General features: G+C 59.3%; 1 protein-coding gene and 1 long non-coding RNA gene across 3 annotated transcripts in view; both read right to left on the reverse strand.

Moving 5' to 3' along the window:
• Crmp1 (collapsin response mediator protein 1) overlaps positions 1-4,998 on the reverse strand; it is a 39,679-nt gene extending 34,681 nt beyond the window's left edge. The window contains exon 1 of one of the 2 annotated variants that reach the window (XM_090343843.1): positions 4,588-4,998. In XM_090343843.1, coding sequence (XP_090199969.1) covers positions 4,588-4,968 — 381 coding nt within the window. In that variant the 5' untranslated portion in view covers positions 4,969-4,998. Of the gene's footprint in view, positions 1-1,487; positions 1,731-4,587 lie in introns of those variants that run through there. The other variant, XM_090343844.1, reaches the window with a different exon arrangement.
• Positions 4,999-11,848: 6,850 nt separating this feature from the next.
• LOC150055998 (uncharacterized) lies at positions 11,849-14,838 on the reverse strand. The gene is made up of 3 exons (XR_016537499.1): positions 14,372-14,838; positions 13,884-14,048; positions 11,849-13,399 (listed from the first exon to the last, which is right to left on the reverse strand). It is a non-coding gene; the product is annotated as an uncharacterized LOC150055998 (long non-coding RNA).
• Positions 14,839-19,928: the final 5,090 nt, after the last annotated feature.

Below are 19,928 nucleotides of genomic sequence, written 5' to 3' on the forward strand. Positions count from 1 at the left end.
CTCTTCCCACAGTCCCTCTCCTTCCACGGACTCCTCAGCAGCTACAGTGCTGACAAGCGGGCCACACTGCCTCTGGGTGTCGAGGGCAGAGCATAAAGAAGGCCCAGGTATCTCCCCCACTCCCTAGGGCCAGCCCCGGGGAGGCCGGCAGACCCCTGCAGGGGCTGGCCAGCGGCTGACCACGGCTCCCTGCGGGACCTGCCGGCCTCCCCGGGGCTGGCCAGCGGCTGACCACGGCTCCCTGCGGGACCTGCCGGCCTCCCCGGGGCTGGCCAGCGGCTGACCACGGCTCCCTGCGGGACCTGCCGGCCTCCCCGGGGCTGGCCAGCGGCTGACCACGGCTCCCTGCGGGACCTGCCGGCCTCCCCGGGGCTGGCCAGCGGCTGACCACGGCTCCCTGCGGGACCTGCCGGCCTCCCCGGGGCTGGCCAGCGGCTGACCACGGCTCCCTGCGGGACCTGCCGGCCTCCCCGGGGCTGGCCAGCGGCTGACCACGGCTCCCTGCAGGGGTCTGCCGGCCTCCCCGGGGCTGGCCAGCGGCTGACCACGGCTCCCTGCGGGGTCTGCCGGCCTCCCCGGGGCTGGCCAGCGGCTGACCACGGCTCCCTGCGGGACCTGCCGGCCTCCCCGGGGCTGGCCAGCGGCTGACCACGGCTCCCTGCGGGACCTGCCGGCCTCCCCGGGGCTGGCCAGCGGCTGACCACGGCTCCCTGCAGGGGTCTGCCGGCCTCCCCGGGGCTGGCCAGCGGCTGACCACGGCTCCCTGCAGGGGTCTGCCGGCCTCCCCGGGGCTGGCCAGCGGCTGACCACGGCTCCCTGCGGGACCTGCCGGCCTCCCCGGGGCTGGCCAGCGGCTGACCACGGCTCCCTGCAGGGGTCTGCCGGCCTCCCCGGGGCTGGCCAGCGGCTGACCACGGCGCCCTCCCGCCCCACCCACACAAAGCGCCCCATTGTTTCCGGTCGCGCCCGGGACGCGCAGGCCCCAGCGCGCTCCCTCCCAGCCCACCTCGGCGGCTCAGCCCCGGGTTGACCCTTCCAGGGCGAGCAGCGCCTCCATCACGGCGCTGACTTCCACCCATCCCCATCCATCAGGGCGGGAGTGGGGAGCGCCCCCCCCCCGTCCCTCCCTGCCGTCCCCCTCCCCAGCCGGCCGGTGCCCGGAGGAGCGGGGGCCGCCCTCCCCACGCGCGCGCGGTCCACCCGCGCCCCTCCCTCTTTTGTTCAGCCCGGTCCGCGGCCACCCCGCGGGTCCCGAGGGGCGGGGGCGGCTCGGGGGAAGAGGGCCAGGCCCGCCCCGCCCCGCCCCGCCACGCGGCTCCGCGCATTGTCCTGGGCGGATGGGGGAGGGGGCGGCCGGGCGAGGCCCGCCCCGCCCCGCCCGCGGCCACGCGGGAAGCCGCCACGGCTCCCCCGCCGCCGCCCCCCACCCCGAGTCGGCCGGGCCGCGACCACCCGCCGGCCACAAAGGGCGGGCGCCCGGCGCTCACCGTGATGTGCGGGATGCTCTTCTTGCCCTGGTAGGACATGGCTCCTCCGCGCAGTGCTCCGCGGGCTCCAAGAGGGCCGACGGGGCGGCGGACGGGGGACGGAGGGGTGGGGACCGGCGCCCGCAGCTACCCACGCGCGGCCGTCCGGCTGCTCGGCTGCGACGCCCGGCTGGGGAAGGGGCGGGCGGAGGAGGGAGAGGCGGGCGGAGGAGGGGGCTGCAGACCCACAGCTCCTCCCGGCGGCGGCGGCGGCCCGGCCCGATTCGCCCCTCGCGCTCGCACCAGGAAGCGCTTCCCTCCGAGCGCAGCCCCCGCGCGCCCGCCCGGACCTCGCCCGCGCGCGCGCGCCCGCCGGGCCGCCTCCTCCGGAAGGGGCGTCCGGGTTTCAGGAGGCTTTGGAGAGGAAGACGAGGGCAGCGCCACCCGCGCCACCGCCTGGCATCCGGGGAGCGCCCGCCCCTCCTTCCGCGCCTCCATTGGCCCATTTCCCCACCACTCCCCGTGGACCAAGCCCATTCGGCGTCCCCGGCTCCAGATCCCATTCAAACCCCTCCACGCCGCAGCCTCCCCCGATGTTCCAACCCAGACAAAAGGTGACCCCTTTCCTCCGCCCGCGCCGCACAACAGCCGGGCCGACGCCTGGGAAGGCCGGGCCAGGGCACCGAGCGCCGGGGCCCTGCAGCCGGGCCGCGGGGCTGGGGGCGCAGCAGCCTCGCCTCCCGGCCTGTGACAGCCGGGGGACCCGGGATCCCCAGGTTTCTCTGGCGGGGCGGGTGGGCAGGCAGCCCAGACGCAGCTTCCCACGGAGAGACCAGAGCCCAGCGCCCCTGCCAGCTCCGGCCAGCACCGCACAGGTGCCCGCTCCCCAACCACCTGCTGCATAAACCGTCTCCTTGGCGTCCCCTCCATTGGGAGGGGGCAGGGGTGCACAGGAAGAGACCAGAGACTGGGCCTGAGCTGAGGACGGGGCTGTCCATTCCCGGAGAAAATGCTCAGTGCTCCCGAACACCCTGCCATCCTTTCTGGTTGTTCAGGCTCTTCAGAGCCAACATGTGACTGGCCCCCAGATGCAAACGGCATTAGCAGCGTCTGGACGCCAGGTTCCTGCCCCGTGGAAGTGTCCTTCGTTGAGGCGGCCCCTGCCCTGGTCCCCAGTTATCGAGTATGGCCGGAAACTGCAGGTGGGGCCCGTCTCCCACCGGACTCCTAGATTCCCTGCCTGGGCTCTAAGTCCCCGGGGTCCGTGGGGGGTCTGGGCAGGAGGGCTGAGGGGTCGGCGCTGGACCACGTGTGCGCCAGAGGGAGGAGCTCTTGCCGGACGGACAAACAGACCGCTGCTCCCAGGCAGACTTGTCAGGTACAAAGCTCTGCAGCTGCCGGGCCTCTGGCCGCGGCGAGCATTGCGCATGCCCAGCAGAGACCCCTCCTCCTCCCGGGAAGGAGCCCGGCGGGCTGGGGAGGGGCGCGAGCGCCGAGGCCCGCCCAGAACCCCAGCCCTCCGCCACCCCAGCCCGGGACGCGCTGTCTGCGGAGTAAATGCTCCCTCCCTCCAGGGAAAGGCGCTCGGCACCACCCAGGGCCCGTCCGAGCCCCTAAGAGGCTCGGGCGGGAGGTCTGAAGGGACCGGAGTGGGGACGGGGGAGGAGGAGGAGGAGGGAAGCGGAGCAAGAAGACGAAGCGACCAGCATCCCCCAGAGCCGAGGCGCGATGGCCAGGCAGCGGGTGTGGGCGACACTGCCCCGGCAGACACGCGCCTCGGGCCGGCACAAAGCGCCCTCGCCTCCCTGACAATCCAGGCCCAGGGAAGACCCGAGTCCCAGACGGAGACGCTGCGGTTCCAGCGGGGCGATCCCCAGGCCGGCCGGGGCGCCTGGGGCCTGGGCCTTGAAGGCTTGCGATCGAGCTGGGGGGTCTGGATCCCAAGGGGGGGCTGAACCGGCGCGGGAGAGGGCTGGCGGGGGACGCTTGAGCGGCGGAGAGGGCACGGACTCGGGCCGTCTCCCTCCCTCCCGTCCCCCACCCCTCGCCCCGGCTTGCGCCGCTCTCGGGCCCGGATTCAGGACCTTGGAAAGCTCCAGAGCGGCAAAAGCCACAGCCAGGCGCACTCAGCCCCCTTCTCCCAGGAGCCCTCCCAGATTTCCGCCCGCATCCAGCTCAGCCTCCCTCCGAGTTCACTTTTTGTCCCTCGGAGCACGTGTGCCAGGGTCGATTAACATGATGCTGGTGTGTCAAGGTTCAGCAGCAAACCTTTATTAGAATGCTCTCGACCTGCGGCTCTCAATTGACCCAATCTCTGGGGGAACTTCTGGAGGGTGGGGCCGGGTCTGGACCAGGGTGGCGCCCGGTGTCCTCGGACGCTCCAGCTTCCGTCGCCCAGACACATGGCTCTGACCTCACCCGCCCGCCCACCCGCACCCCTGCGGGGTTCCCTGGCGACCCCCAGCTCGGAGAAGACAAATAGGGTCCAAGCCCTGCCGCAGCCATTCTCTGATGGCCCCCACCCCACTTGCAGAGGGCACAGAACCTTCAAGGACCTAGAGACCCAGGTTCAAATCTCAGCTGTTCCTCCAACTTGCTCAGTGAGGTAGGCACAGCCTCGTCTCGCTGTGAGACGCAGGAGCAACCCTTGAAGACAGGTGCGCTTATAAGTAGGGGTCTAATGGCCCTCCCCAGCCGGAGGGGGGGGAGAAGGGAGGGGAGGGAGAGGGGACACCCGGGCCCGGCTCCTGGCGCGCGCTGCTGGGCGGATGGGCGCACGGTACGGAAGCGGCACTTCTCTTCCCTGCTCTGAACCCAGACGAGGCGCCCGGGTTCATCCATCCCGGAGGCCCCTTTGCGCCCTGAGGCTTCACGGACGGCTCTGGCCAACTAACTTCCTCTCCCATGGCCTTGCCCTCCCTCCTGCAGAAGACTCGCCAGGCCTGGGCCTCGAGGGTTCCTTAGCAGTCCACCAACGCCGCTGGCCAGCCCGGGCCCAGGCGCCCATCCTCTCCGGAGCCCGGGAATGGTGGGGTGGGGGAGGGGTGTCCCTCCCGGCGCCCGGGCAGCGCGGGCTCGGGGGTCCCCAGGGGTCCCGCCCCCACGCGCGCCCCGAGGGTACCTGGCCATTGTCCCGGCCGAGGGGCAGGTCGCCGGGCGCCGGGCAGCGGAGGTGCAGCGCGGGCGGGCGGTCCTCGCGCTCGCCGGGCGAGCTGACGGCGGAGCCCGAGGGCTCGCTCACGTCGCTGGCCGTGTCCTCGCTGCCGCCGGGCCCGGGCAGGCCCATGGCGTCGGGCCGGCCGGCACTGCGCGGCGTGCGCGCCGAGCCGCGGCGGCCCACGCTGTACGCGTCGAAGTCGATGGTCTTGTTCTCGTAGGCGCCCTCCACCGCCGCGAACATGCCGCCGTACTTCTGGCGCGGGGTCTGCGCCGCGCTCCCCGGCCGCGCCAGGTACACGGGCAGGTCGTCCTCCGTGTTCCACGCGCGCCGCCGGTCCGCCATGCCCGTCCAAGGCCGGCCGGCCGCCCTCGCCGCCCTCGCCGCCGCCGCCGCCGCGCGCCGAGCGCCGTGCGCCGTGCGCCGAGCTCCGCGCCTGGGTGCGGGGCCCGCGGCGGCCCAGGCGCGACTGCGGCCTGGGGAGGGAGGGACCGGGCGAGGGAGGGGCGCGTCCGGGGGCGGGACCGGACGCCTCGGGGGCGGGGCCAAGGCGGGTCCGGGGCGGGGCCTCGCGGGCTGCACCGCCGCGGGTTACAAAGGACGGAGAGGCGGGGCGCGGCGGGGCGGGGCGCGGAGGGACGGAGCGGGGCGGGGCGCGGAGGGAGGGACGGTGACGTCGGCGCGGAGCCGCAGCGCCCAGGGCGGGCAGCCCAGCCGCAGTGCCCCGGACGCACCCCTGCTCCCCGCCCCCGGGACGCGCGCGGAGCGGGGGTAGGAGCGGCGAGCGTGCCCACACACGCGCACACACGCGCACACGGGCTCACACCCGCACGGCAGGCGTGAGTATGCGCGGGCCTGCTGGCACACGCGCGAGTCCGGTACACGCGCGCCCGCCGACACGCGCCGGCTGCTTTGCGCACCGCATTGCACAGCTGTAGATATTTATGCGCGGCGCTCCGAGGCTCGCACACGCGAGGCCAGACATTCTCATTGTCCCCGAACCCCGGACAGCCAGGGCACAACCCAGAGAGGCAGATTCCCAGCGCACACCGTCCATTCGCTCACTGCTCTGCTAGGGCCTGGCTCTGGCACAGATGATGGTGACAGGCCCCTGAACCACACAGTCCCTGGTCTCAGCCTGCAAGGAGGGTGGGTCCGAGACCGTGGGCTGTGACCCGCAGGGCTGGAGGCCGGAGGGCGGCAGCTGGGTGGAAAGGGCGTCGGGGCCGTGCGCCCACCCAGGAAAAGAGACACTTGGCATCTCAGCCAGTGACGACAGATGATCCACACCAGGACCAAAGGTAAAGGGACAGGGTGACTGCACCCACAGCCCCCTGACACGGGGGGCCCCGCGCCGCAGCCCCAGAAACCTCGGCAAACACACCAGAGCTAGATGGTCACACACGTGCACCTGGCAGTGTCCTGACAGGCAGATGTTCCTAATCTTGTCCCTAGAGCTTGCAGCCCGGATGCCGAGAGGAGGCAGTGGGACTGGGGAGGAGGGGGTGCACTCGGCTGGTCTCAGGGGCCAAGCGCCCTTGTGCGTCCTATGAAGCCAGGCCCTCTATCTCCACGAAAATCCAGACTCCTGAGAGTCCCCAGGGCGCGACGTCCCAGCTGCTCATTTCTCAGACTGGAGAATCGCCAGCTGCCCCACTCCCTGGGCTGGTGAGCTGGATTGGGGCAGGAGCGCCAGTGCGCCCCCCCCCCATGTCCCGCCCCCACCCCGCCGGGCTGGGAGCTGTCCCTTCAGTACCCAGCACTGAGAGCTGGGGCTGTAGGATGAAGGAGGGAGGAAAGAAGCAAAGCCAAAGCAGGAGTCCGGGGCTGTTCAGGCAAGCTGGCCCTCAGGCTCTTCTACTCACTGGGCATTTGGGAAGGCTTGTTTGTCTCTTCCTGTGTTGGAGAGGGGCAAATGCTGGGGACACAGGCCTGCATTGAAGGTCCCACCTCCAAAATGCTGTCCCATCCCGGGGCCCAGTTTTCCACCACCTTTCCTTTTCCTTTCCTTCCTTTTCTTCTTTCTGACTGTGCATTCGTGTGCTTGTACTGGGGCTTGAATTTAGGGTATTGCACTCTCACTTTCCTTCTTCCACTCAAAGCTGGCACTCTACCACTTAAGCCACCACAGTTCCACTTTTGATTTTGTTTTTGCTAGTGAGAGACGAGTCTCCTGGACTTTTTTTTTGCCCATGCAAGCTTCAGACTATGACCCTCAACTCTCAGCCACTAGCACCTGATATGCTTCAAGTTTCAAGTTTTCCTTGGAATAGTCTGCCTTGTGAAGTAGTACTCCCAGCACACTCTAGGCAGGGAATATCCATGTTGAAGAGACCAGGAACTTCCTCTAGGAACTCACAAATACAGTGCAAAATGCACAGTGTTGCAGCAAACCCAAGATCCTGGTTACACAGGACTCTGGAGGGCTGCCTTCTACTCCATGCTTTACCTCTGCCCCTAGCATGTTGGGAAGCATCTCTTTGCTTTCCCACAGCTGTGGAACCCCAGTCACAGACTGTAAGTCACCCCTTACCACCCATCTGGCCCCTGAAGAGGAGGCATTCTGACCCATGCAGCAGACAGTGGCACCGCTACCTTCAGGCTGATGTGCTGTTGATGTCACACCTTCACCCTCTGTCCAAGTTAATGCCAGAAGTGGCTGTACAGGTTTGTTGGAGTCCTTTCCTTAATACTTCCTCTCAGGGCCAGTAACTCATTGTGGAGACGGGGAGGCCGTGAACAGAGGCTGGGTGGAGGGTCGGAGATGCACCCACCAATCTGCAGCCAGCCCAAGGATAAGCAGCCAGCAGGCAGAGGCCCACGCAGGAAGCCCAGGACACCTGAGCCCCGCCCTGCTAATGGCGGCTGTGGCCTCTCCCACCCCACCCCTTCAGTCCTCCTGGGACACCGTTATCATAAATGAATTGTACCGTGACATTGGATAAGGCCCAACCTTGAGCTCATCCTCTCAGCTGGAAAAGCCTTCTGGGGCAATGGCTGGGGATAGGGAGGGACACATCAGATGGTGGCACAGAGTCGATGAGAGCCGCCAGCTCAGCTCCAATGAATATTTTCAGTGTACAAACAAAAACACAGGGTTTTCAAAGAAAGAAAAACCTAGCAAAATGTGAAAAGAATATTTTCAAGAACTTAAGAGAACAGACCTGTGGTCTACAACTCCTAGAGCAAGCCCCCCCTCCCCCAGCCAGTTGTGAATTCTTGTGCTTATTCTAGCTATAAGGAAAGAAGTTCTAAGAGGTAAGCAAGCTGAGTAACATTACATGGCCAGCCAGTGGCAGAAATCCAGGCCACTGGGAATCTAAAATAACTTTTTATTCTTCAGCCCTTAATTGGGACACAGAAGTTGTAGGAGCAGAATAGCGAATCTCAATGATGTCCCTATAATTCCTGGATTTTGCATGAGTTGTCATGTGATGTAAGGCTTTTTGAGTAGTGTGTTTAACAAAATCTCTCTCTCTCTCTCTCTCTCTCTCTCTCTCTCTCTCTCTCTCTCTACCTCCCTCCCTCTCTCTCCATCTGACTGCTTGTGGGGATTATTATGTGGGTAGGGCTGGTCCTTTAACATGGAAGAGAGAGTAGGAGACAGAATGAGAATCAGTTGCAGGGTGAGAAAGTTTTAAAGATGCTGCAACACTGACTTTAATGGTGGAGGAAAGGGCTGTGAGCCAAAGAATGCAGGCAGCCACTCCTAGGTGGGAAAAGACAGGGAAATGGATTCTCCTCTGATACTTCCAGAAGAAAAGCAGTGTGTCCAAACCAAGGTTTGTAGCCGAGTGAGGCTTGTTTCTGATTTCCAGGCTCCAGGTCTGTAAGAGCTGGGAGCGGTCAGGCATAGGACACCACAAGAAGGCTACACTATGTGAGCAAAGTGGCCTTGACTAATGAAAAAGTAATTTATTACCAGCCCCAAACAAGAGCGCTCTAGCCAGGCACTGGTGGCACATATCTGTAATCTACTCATAAAGTGGAATTCCGAAATTGAATTCAGACAGAAAGGTGCATTCGCTCTTAATTCCAATTAATCAGCAGAAACCCAGAAGTAGATGTCTGGCTGAGTGCCAGCCTGGAGGGAAAAAGCCAAGCAGCAATGCATGGTTCTAGGTTCAAGCCCCAGGAGATGCAAGAGGGAGGGAGGGAGGGAGAGAGGGAGGGAAGGAGGGAGAGTCAGAGTCTTGAATTTAGTGACCTTTTGTCTTGTATCAGGACTCCAACACTGTAATGAAAACCAAAAGGAAGAAATAAACCCCTGATTATGGAAAAAGCATACTTTTTTAATGTACAAAATTACACAAAGTATACAGTTAACTAACATAAAAAAATATATCTTGGTAACAAGAGAAAATCGTGGCTTACTTTACACAGAGGGCATAGTTACAAGTCTTGCAGGTCGGGATTCTGATAAGCAGCAGTGAGGATGAAGCGTTCTGTTTCTTTCACTGTTCTCAGAGGCCAGGAGCCCATTTGGGGATCTCAGAGCCAGAGGTTCACCTCTGAGTGAACTGAGCCATCTCCCTGGGAAAGGGGCAGGGCAGGACCTGGAGTCTCTCAATGGATGTCCAGGAGCGTTTCAGATCCACTCCAACACAACTGTAGTGTGGCCCTGCACTTGGAAGAGACGAGAAAGGAGGGTTTGTTTCCACACAGCCATGCTGGGACCACTGCCCAGGATGGCCCCAGATCTCTTCCCTGTCCAGCCATCACCCTTGGGCAGGCAAATCTGAGCCTCAGAAGGCACAATTTCCAGCCCCAGCTTTGGGGTGGCAGGAGATGGCCCAGCACTCCGGAGATGTGGGTCTGCACAGAACCAATTTTCAGAGGGGTAAGGGGAAAGCACACACCACCAACACATCCCCACAGAGGGTCAGAGACAGGAGGAACCCCTCCCCCCCCCCGTCTGCCCGGCTGTGAGCCCTGCAGTGGTTCGAGCTCCACATGTGCTGTTAGCCCACCACCCCTCCTTCCTCTGCTAGGGGCTGGCTGTGCCCTGTGCCAATGAAGGGTCACAGCTCATAGCTGTGACTCAGCTCCCTGTCACTGTCATGGTCCACTGCCAGTGCTGCGTTACCTTACTTTAAAAAGAAAGCATTAACAGAGTTGCAAACAAGATCTCATCCATGTTCCCCAAGTCTCGTTCCTCACTCTCTTCCCATTTTCTGCCATCATGTAAAGGTATCATTCATCCCTTTTGTCACAGCCCAGGGTTCTCAAACACTAAAGAGAAGGGGAACAGGAGACCTGCGTTGGTGGATTCGTCTTCCTGTGACTGCACATAACCTTTACACTAGAGCTATACCGGCTGAAGGCAGAGCAGGACCCCGGGAAGAGCTACCGCTATAAGGAAAACCCAGTCCTTCCATCTCAAGTCTACTGACTCACTGGAAGTCATTTCAGGTCCCAAGTATGAATGATCTTTTTCTAGAAATTCTCATTGCAAAGAGTAGAGGACTAACTCTATCCATGGGTCCCAGTGGAGTTTCCTTCTCTGCTTCCTGAAGGCACCAGAGATTGTTAAAAAATGTATGTTGACACCAGCGGGCCTCTGGCACAAAGGGAGACAGGAGAATGGAAAGTCCAGTTTGGTATCTCTCTCTCTCTCTCTCTCTCTCTCTCTCTCTCTCTCTCTCTCTCTCTCTCTCTCTCTCTCTCTGTTGCTTAGTGGTAGAGTGCTTATCCACCATGCATGAAGCCCTGGGTTCAATTCCTTGGTACCACATACACAGAAAAAGCCAGAAGTGGTGCTGTGACTCAAGTGACCGAGCACTACCCTTGAGAAAAGTTCAAGGACAGTGCCTAGGCCCTGAGTTCAAGACCCAGGACTGGCAAAACAAAATCCATGTCATGTATCCATCCTGTCATTCAACTACTTCATCTCGACTTTCTATCACCTTGAACAACCAGTCACCAAGGGTTGGGCCTCCAGACCAGACCAGACATGGGGTAGAGGACAATCAAAGGCAATCACATGTGACACATCTCATTTATCTCATTCCCCTAGGCCTCACCCACGGCTTCCAGAGCCTTTAGAGGTAAATTCCAGGGAGGACTCCGGAGCCTTGTCTGTCAGCTCTGAATAAACTTTTCTCATTTAGAAAGGAGTAACCGTATGTGATGGAATCTGGGGAATCGCAGTGGCATCTTGGAATTTAATTAGCATGGGGAGTGGGAGAATTGAAGAGCAGCCATTGGACTGTGTCACTGAGGAGGGGCGGGTTGCACCACACACCTGAATAGAGAGACTGGGCGGGTCTGGGCATCCACACTTTTGTTGTGGTGGTGGTTTGGTTTGGTTTTGTGTGCTGGTACTGGGGACAGAGTGCTGTCCCTTAGATTTCTCATTCAAGGCAAGCACTCTACCACTTGAGCCACAACTCCACTTCTGGCTTTTTGGTAGATAAGAGTCTCATGAACTTTCTTGCCCAGATTGGCTTTGAACCACAACCCTCAGATCCCAGCCTCCTGATTAGCTAGGATCACAGACGAGTCATTGTGTGTGGCTCTGGTGTTTTGAAAGCTCTGCAGAGTCCAACATGCCCACTTGGAGTGTGTGATAACTTCATACCCTACATATGTCCTGAGGGGGCAAGCAGCAGGGCCTGTGACACCGTCCCCTGCAGTGCCTGCTGAGGGCCCTTTCTCAGACACCGCACCATCCCAACAGATTTACTTAAACACACACACACACACGCACACACACACACACACGCGTGCGCGAGTCTAAACGTGTCTGGCACTCTATTCTCAGAAGTTAAGTTATCAAAAATAAAAATAAAAAGTCACCTCCCAGACATGGGACTTCAGCCTGGGATCCAATGGGAGCTGTGAAGTTCTCTTAAGAGCAGTTCAGAGCCCAAGGAGGTAACATGGCCCAAACTGAGGAAGTTTGCTCAATAAAGCGATGACTGCAGGCCAGGCGCAGCGGCTCACACCTGCAATGGTAGCTACTCAGGAGGCTGTGATCTGAGGATCAAGGTTCAAAGCCAGCCCGGGTAAGAACACCCATGAGACTCTTATCTCCAGTGAACCACCAGAAAACCAAAAGTGGTGCTGTGGCTCAAGTGGTAGAGCTCAGGGACAGTGCCCAGACCCAGAGTTCAAGTCCCAAGACCAGCAAAAATAAATAACTCAAGTGATGACTGAGACAAACAGAGACGAACACTTCTTCCTGAGGATCCAGGTCGAGAGTCCTGGCTTCTCTCCAGGCTATGAAAGCCGTGTGGAATAATCTTCTGGAATCTTCTCACTGGAAAGTGCTTTGTGGATTCCGATGCACCCTGACGCTTGGTTTGCACGCTCGGAAGTTAGGTAGGAAGGTGGTAGGGGAGATTCCAGTGGCATTCACCTTGTCTCGCTGCCAGCGTGGTCGGTTTCTGAGAGGGCCCAAGGCTTCGGCAAGGAGAGACACACACACAGGTTGTGCATAAAGGAAAGAAGTCCTTGGATTCAGACACGTGAATGGATGCCAGGAAGATAGATGGAAACCCACTGGAAACGAAGCGTGCTTTAGGACTCTGTGCGGGCCTGCCCGAAGCTCTGTTGGGATGTCACCATAAACGACAACCAGGTACCATCTTGGCTGTCATCCAGCAGCTGCTCCACGAGCGCCCTCTCTGGGCCCCATCTGTAACACGTGGGAGGAAGAGTGTTGGGAAGGGTTAGCCCCTCTCGTACAGCGCCAGGCCTGCAGGAAGGCTGCCTCAGTCTGAGCTGCCGCCTCACCTCCAGCACACCTATTTTAAGCTCACTGCCTAGCAGTTTGTGGGGAAGTGTTGCCATGCCAACTCACTGGCAGTTGCTAATCAGAATGCATGAAAGGGTTGTACAACCATCTGACAGGCAAGTCTTTTCTTCCTCAGCCTGGGGGCTTTTCCCCAGTTGTCCTAAGACAGATAAGCTCTCACTCCCAGAGGCACACAGTAGGTGCACAGGAAACACACATGAGCGTTATAACCTGAATAAAGAGACTACAAAGTGCCTCTCTGTCCAATGTCTCCATCAGCGCCAATGCCCATACAGGTGCTGGGGTGGGTACTGTATTATCTCCACTGCCAGACGAGGAAACCAAGGGGAAAAACGCTTCCTCTGGCCTCAGTTAGTGAGTTGCAGAACTTGCTCCCTTATGCCAGGCAGCCACTGTCTTCACTCCAGGTATGTGTCTGAAAACCCCAATCCCATATGTTTATGCAGAACACAAGAGTGCTTTTCCATCCAAGCTCCGATTTCATGGCAAGCCCCAGGCAAGGGCAGGCAGACTACACACACCTGGCCTCTGGGAGTCCCCCAGGTGAAGAGGAATGAGGTGTTCAGTCCACGGACGCTTCACTGGCCCCTAGGTGGCTCAGAGGCCTCCCTCGGGGCCTGTAGAAAGGACGCGGGAGAGCTGAAGCACGAGGAGACAGGAAGACCAGTGGTAAGTAGAGGTCAGGTGCTGGGACAAGCATGCCATGTGGGACGGGCAGCTCGATTTGTGGGGGGCATTGACCACACACACACACAGCTGGCTGACCAGCGGGCAGGACACGCCATGGCCTCCCACTCCAGGAGTGTGACTGGGGACGGAACACTTCCTCTTCTGTGTGGTGTCTGGCACGGAGTGGGCACACATTGGTTGAATGAGTGGATGAAATTTGATGAGCCACAAGTCGTAACTCCAAACACCTCTGAGTCTTGGAGGGAGCCCACAAGGAGCTGGCAGCTACACTTCCCTCCTTCTTTTCCCGAGGAAGTATGCCAACCTTCTCACGTAACAGCCAGGCTTCTGCTTGGGGAGGGGAGAAAAGGAACCAGACTTTACTGAGCATCTACTATGTGCCAAGCCTCTTGCCGTTCAGGGCTTGGATTTCACCACTATTCCCAGTGGAAAACACTGCAGAGGAACTGATGTCTGTTCTGTCGGTGTGGGGGGGAGGGCAGGTTAACAGACCAAAGTTAGCTCGCTCCCGTGATGGCAAGCCTCTTGTGGAGAAGGCGTCTAGAACCTTCTGGCAAACATCACCCCATTTGTTAAAGAGCATTCTGGGATCACCTATCCTCTGAGGGGAGCTTTCGCTGCCTGGCCTCAGATATCCTCAGAACAGCCCTTGGGGTGGGGTGGGGGATGCTGAGTCACCTGACTTCCCCTGTGACGCCCCATTCTTTGAGCCCCCAGCACCCCAAGTTCTTTTCAGCCACTGCACAGCTAAGGAAGGAGATGCACTGATTTTTCTAAGAGAAGGCAGACATCCAGAGTGTATAGGAAATACCTTGGTTTGAAAATATCACTTGGTAATTCCAGCATCTACAATATTCAGCAGAGGTGTTTGTACACGATAGCAGCCATCTTCACCACGTCGAGTGAAAGTGACACGAACTGCCAGTGCTGGCTGAGTGGACACACGATGTAGTAAAGGCATCAGTGATGGCCTCGGCTTTAGAAACGAGGGGTGAAAAGACATATGCTGCAACATGGATGGACCCTAGAAATAGCATGCTACGTTAAATAAACCTGTCACAAAGAACGGGTGTTATAAGTGGGATCGTAGGAATGCAGTCGCTGGGGCAGTTACATTCAGGAATGGAGAAGAGTGGTTGTTAGGAGCTGGGGATGGTTTTTAAGCACTGCTTAATGGGACAGAGTTTCCGTAGCAGAAGATTAAGGATGGATGGATGGATGGATGGATGGATAGATGAGTGGAGGGAGGGAGGGAGGGAGGGAGGGAGGGATGGCTCAACATGTGAATGGACTTAGTACCTCGAAACTGGATGCTTAAGATGGCTCAAATGGAAAGTTTTGTGTTCGAGAACCCAACAGATGTAAGCCAAACGAGATAGTCTTTGGAGATAAGTCCAGTTCCAGGCTGGCCAGTGGACTAGAGTTCCTTCATCTGGGTCATGGTGGCCATCTGTCAGTCACCCCTTTGATGACCAAAGCCCAGTTCCACTGAAGACGTTGTGTGACTCGGTACCACCTCCCTCCTCCCCGCTCCCCCACCGGCTGCTGTCTTGGGCCAGGCATGGTTCCGGCTGGATGGGTCTGCCATGCAGCAGCTAGCCTGCTGACGCCTCTCAGGAATGCCCACATCTTCAGGGCCACTGTTGCCCCCAGCTGTCCACATAAGATGGCCCCGAGGTCCTGTAGCCCACTAGGGAATGTCTAAGGAAGCACCTCTCTCCCCTTCTTGGTCCAGGCACCATTGCAGGCCATGATGCTTTGCGACCGCCAGGCTGGAAATGTCTGCTGGGGCTGCCTTGGGGAGCTCTGGCCTGCAGGGGCAGCTGATGGGTACAGGTGGCCTGAGGGACAGGCTGCGAAAAGAACATTCCTTCTGGAAGCAGAGCAGTAGGCATGGGCCAAGGCCTGTGTCAGAAGGACCCCAGAAAGCCAAGGCTGGACCGGGGCGGGGCGGGGGGCGGCGGCGCCATGGTTCAGGAAGCAGACAGACTCTCTTGCAGCCCATTGTACCAGGGCCATCACATGACCTGAAGGTCACCAGCAGAGTTGGGGATCTGGGGTCCCAACAGTCTTTCTGTCTGGACAAGAAGTGCTTGGCCACTGGAGTGTCTAGGTTTTTGGTCCCAGGCCACCTCCCTGGTCCGTGGCCCAGCTGGGCGGGACCTGCACCCAACCTGAGCCAACGTGCCGTCCTGCTGCTGCCCCAGCACTTGCTGTGGGGGCTCTGCCCAGCGCTGTGGGCGCAGTGTGCTCCGGACGGGTGTCTGGGGTGAACAGGAGACAGAGTCGCGTCCTCAGAGAGGTCCTGATGCTGGCTCGTGATGGGCGGGCACCTTCCGAGCCACCATCTCACCGGTCGGCAGTCACCACTGTCCAGTCAGTGGAGGGTCCTGGAAAGACGCAGCGGGCACTTCCGAGGAAATGAAGTGATTGGTGTGTGTGACACAGCTGAGACATGGCGGAGCCAGCTGGACTCCAGACCACAGGACCTCTTCACCCAGGGCCAACCACTGCTGGCTTCTCATGGCCTCCCGTGGTCACATCCACGGGGGCCATGTGGCCATGGATGACGTAGGTGGGAAGGATGGACATTGTGTTTGTCACCCGGTTATCTGAAGGGTTCCTGAGTCACAGGGCCACCTCTGCTCCGCGGAGGGCTGAAAATCTCTAACGTCCCCCGTCTGCCCAGGTTGTCTTGTCTCCTGCAACAAGGAAGATGGGAAGATGAGATTTGCAGGGTGTCAGCCCTGTGGTTTTCCTGTGTTCTGTGTCCTGGTAGTCTCTGTTCCAGGGCTCCGGGGGCAGAATCCACTGGGCTCCCCCAGGAAGCAGCCTCAGTCCACGGTGCCCCTGTGTGGGACCCACAGGGACCACACACAGAGGGAGTCACCCAGGCCCCCTTCGCTGGAACACTGTGGCTGCATAGCCAGACAGTGGTGTTTTCTCGGGGCCCACGCCACAGCACGTCCTCTTGCTCATTTAAGCCTCTTGCTGGTCTGTGTGTAGGTGTTCACAGTCTGCGTTGCCAAGTGTATTTGTATCTCTCTGCCTGTGCATTGGGTATTCCGGGAGGAGGGGAGAGAAAGACAAAAATAAAGGCAAAAGCAGAAAGCAGAAATCATCAACCTTATTAATTACACCACCGCTACCCCTTCTAAGGAATCAGAGCTGCAGGCAGATCCAGATTTTATGGACTCTGTCTCGGGGCTCTCAGGCAGTGTTGAGAAGGAGGTTAAACTCACCCAGTAGACACATGAGGTTGGGCGGGATGGAGGGGTCATTGAATCAAGTGCCCCAAAGTTGGTGGCACTACAATTAGACAGTGATACAAGCGTGCCTGGGTCTTGCCCATATCACAGTATAATAAGGTGGACATGTGAATTTCCCATCCGTCTCTCCAGGACAGGAGTGTACACGCTATTCTAGCACAAAAGAGTGCCAGAGGCTCGCCTCCAGAATCCAGTGGGACACACGGCTGATAATTTCCGGGGAAATTCATGTTGTTACAACATGCGGGGCGTCATTCCAGCTTCGTGGGAAATGCACGCGGGAGGACTGCAGCTCAAGCGGGCCCAGACAGAAATGCATGCAGGAGGACTGCAGCTCAAGTTGGCCCAGACGGAAATGCATGCAGGAGGACTGCAGCTCAAGTTGGCCCAGACGGAAATGCATGCAGGAGGACTGCAGCTCAAGTTGGCCCAGACGGAAATGCATGCAGGAGGGCTGCAGCTCAAGTTGGCCCAGACGGAAATGCATGCAGGAGGGCTGCAGCTCAAGTGGGCCCAGATGGAAATGCATGCAGGAGGGCTGCAGCTCAAGTGGGCCCAGACGGAAATGCATGCAGGAGGACTGCAGCTCAAGTTGGCCCAGACGGAAATGCATGCAGGAGGACTGCAGCTCAAGTTGGCCCAGACGGAAATGCATGCAGGAGGGCTGCAGCTCAAGTTGGCCCAGACGGAAATGCATGCAGGAGGGCTGCAGCTCAAGTTGGCCCAGACGGAAATGCATGCAGGAGGGCTGCAGCTCAAGTTGGCCCAGACGGAAATGCATGCAGGAGGGCTGCAGCTCAAGTTGGCCCAGATGGAAATGCATGCAGGAGGGCTGCAGCTCAAGTGGGCCCAGATGGAAACGTGAGTCCCTATTTAAAAAATAACGGAAGCAAAAAGTACTGGGGACATAGTTCAAGTGGTAGAGCACCAACCTAGCAAGGAGGAGACCTCGAGTCTACAATAAAATGGTGCAGTAGTCACAAAGATACACTTTAGAAGATGGGTAGCAAGTGTGAAACACTGAGAGGAAATCACTTCAAGGAGGTTACACGGAATAAGGGTTTGGGGAAAGACGCTAAGGTATCGACGTTCACACCCACACTTATACTATGAATTTAAAAATACAGAAACTCGCATGTGAATTCTCCAGGCAGGTGCAACAACACTCTAGGCACCGAGGAAGAGGCGTTAGTGACCTGGGGAGGCAGTTCTGAGAAACTCTCCCACGGCTGAGCCCAGAGATGAGAGATACGGAGTAAGATGGGCTCTGGAGTCCGTGCATGGTGAGGGTCTCTGGTGACAGCTGAGCTGAGAGCCAGGTGACAGGGAGATCCAGCCATGAGAGAGTGGGGCCCTGGGTCCCTGGGTAAGGGGGAGTGGGCACTCAGCAGGAGCAGGCTGGCATGTCTGGAGGGGGAAAGCAGCCCCGCAGCCCTACTGTGTGTGAGGAAGATGGCGTCTATAGCTCAGAAGCAGGGCTGGTGGGAGGAGGGCTCCTCCAGAGGGCCGAGGAGGACTTTCTAACATGGAGAGCTGACCCTCTGCTGGCTCCTGCCCCACTTCCTCACTCACGGGAGGTACCTACTACGTGCCAGGCCCGTGCTCAATGCCACAGGAAAGGCCTCGAGGTGAGTACAGCCAGACGCCTTTGAGCCTAGTAAATCTGACAAGGGCACACGATGGGAGAAATGCCAGCTGATTCAGCTGGAGTCATGGTGGACTGTGGGGAGTCAAGAGACAAGTGCAGTAAAAAAAAACACACACAACCTGGACATCAGGATGGACTTCCGGGAGGAGGCCAGACGAGCAGCGCAGCAGGGCTGCCAGACCGGATGCCCGTGCTTTACACCAGTGACCTTTCAGGCCCCAGCCAGCCCGTGAGGTGGTCATTTCTTCCACACAGGTCCAGCATCCCTGAGCCCCAAGGGGTGGGGAGCAGACTCCAGCCCCACATCCTCACCAAGGTGGGAGGCTAATGTGTGATCAGACCAAGCCAGAAAGGGAGGCAGCCACATGGGGGGGCGGGGAGGGAGAAGCCCTGGGGTACCAGGAAACGAGGCCAAAAAATGGGGACACGAGTCCATGCCCTATTTAGCTCCAGCCCTGAGTGAAGAGTACAGCACCCGCACAGGAGAACCCCGCCCAGGAGGAGCGCGGTGGGGAGTCACTGCCCTTGACACCATCTGCCTCCATCACCCGAGCTCACGGGCTCCATGGGAATAACGGGAAAGCCCCTGCTCTCACCCCAATCTGTATACCCCAGCAGAGCCAACGGCCCAGCTCCACACATGCACAGACCTGCACTGGGCCACCACCATTCCTGCCTGGGCCTGAGCCAGGTGGCTGACAGGCTTCCCTCTCCCCAGGGAGGCCCGGTCCCCATTCACACCGTCGCCAGAAATGACTAGACAGTTAACTGGTCTCTAGCCGCCCCCTCTGTTCTTAGAATGCAAAGATGCAGGGAGCACCGTGTAGGGTCTGGCCCTGTCTGTCTCTCTCACCCAGGAAGCCGGGGTCCCTCGGGGCCACGCACAGGGACATGCCACAGCACAGCACTGTGGTCACCTTCATGGAGCAGCCTCCCTGCTGACAGGATGGAGGACGAGAACGGATATACGGGTCCTGTCCCCATAAAACTTGACATGGAGTTACACCAGTGTCCCTTTGTCAGGGACAAAGCTCCATGACCCAGGAATTGTACCCGGGCTGACATCATTCCTGGGTCTGCTGCCCCAAGCCCTGGGCTGTTCTCTCCCTGGCACTCGAGTCCTCACAGCTACCCGTGATGCCTGTCACTCACGTCCCTCTTCACAGGCAGGCCTGGTGAGATCTACAGAGGAACAGCCCTGGGGTCACACAGATGGAAGTGGGAGTAGAAAAGAGACCCAGAGCATCCCAGCCCCAACAAGACAGGGAGGAGCACACGGGGCCCGCCCCGGCAGACCCGAAGTGCTCGGGAGAACTGTGAGCAGGCAGGTCTTGACCTGAGGCAGCTGGACTTCACACCAGTTTAACATCATCCCTGATCCAGAACGCAGCTTCATCCCTCAGATTCCCAGAGGCTGGCCTGCATTTTGGCAGGTAAAGGGATCCAGTGGAAAACTCATGATTCCTTTTTTTTTTTTTAAAGACTCCCAGATTTAAAAGTCTACTCCATCTGGTCACTAATTTTTAATATTTCAAATGCTGCCTGTGTTTATGGTTCACGTGCTGCTAGAAATGGGTTTGGTGTGAATCTCAGTGTTTTAATTAACATCCTAGCTCTTCTTAAGGAGCCTTCTAGAACACAGCCTTGTATAATTAGTTGAAGAAATAGGCCTGCAAAGACAGAGACTCCACACTTCCCGATTCTCCAGCCAACCTCTTCTACCCTAGGCTGGATGACATTCTAGAAACTTCCATGTACCCAGCCTTAGGAAAGAAGCTTTGGAGTTCCTGGAGAGAGAAGGTATAGACCTTTCCCCTGCATTGTTCTTGCTTGCTATTTTGGGTGCCTCAGCATTGAACTGGAAAGCATCAGGATGTGTCCCCATTTCTCTCTGGGGGCCTCAGCAGAGCCCTGGACTCTACCTCTTCTTTGCTGCTCA

Source organism: Megascapheus bottae, chromosome 13 (assembly GCF_031878675.1).
Source record: "Megascapheus bottae isolate mThoBot1 chromosome 13, mThoBot2.hap1, whole genome shotgun sequence".
Lineage (NCBI taxonomy): Eukaryota > Metazoa > Chordata > Mammalia > Rodentia > Geomyidae > Megascapheus > Megascapheus bottae.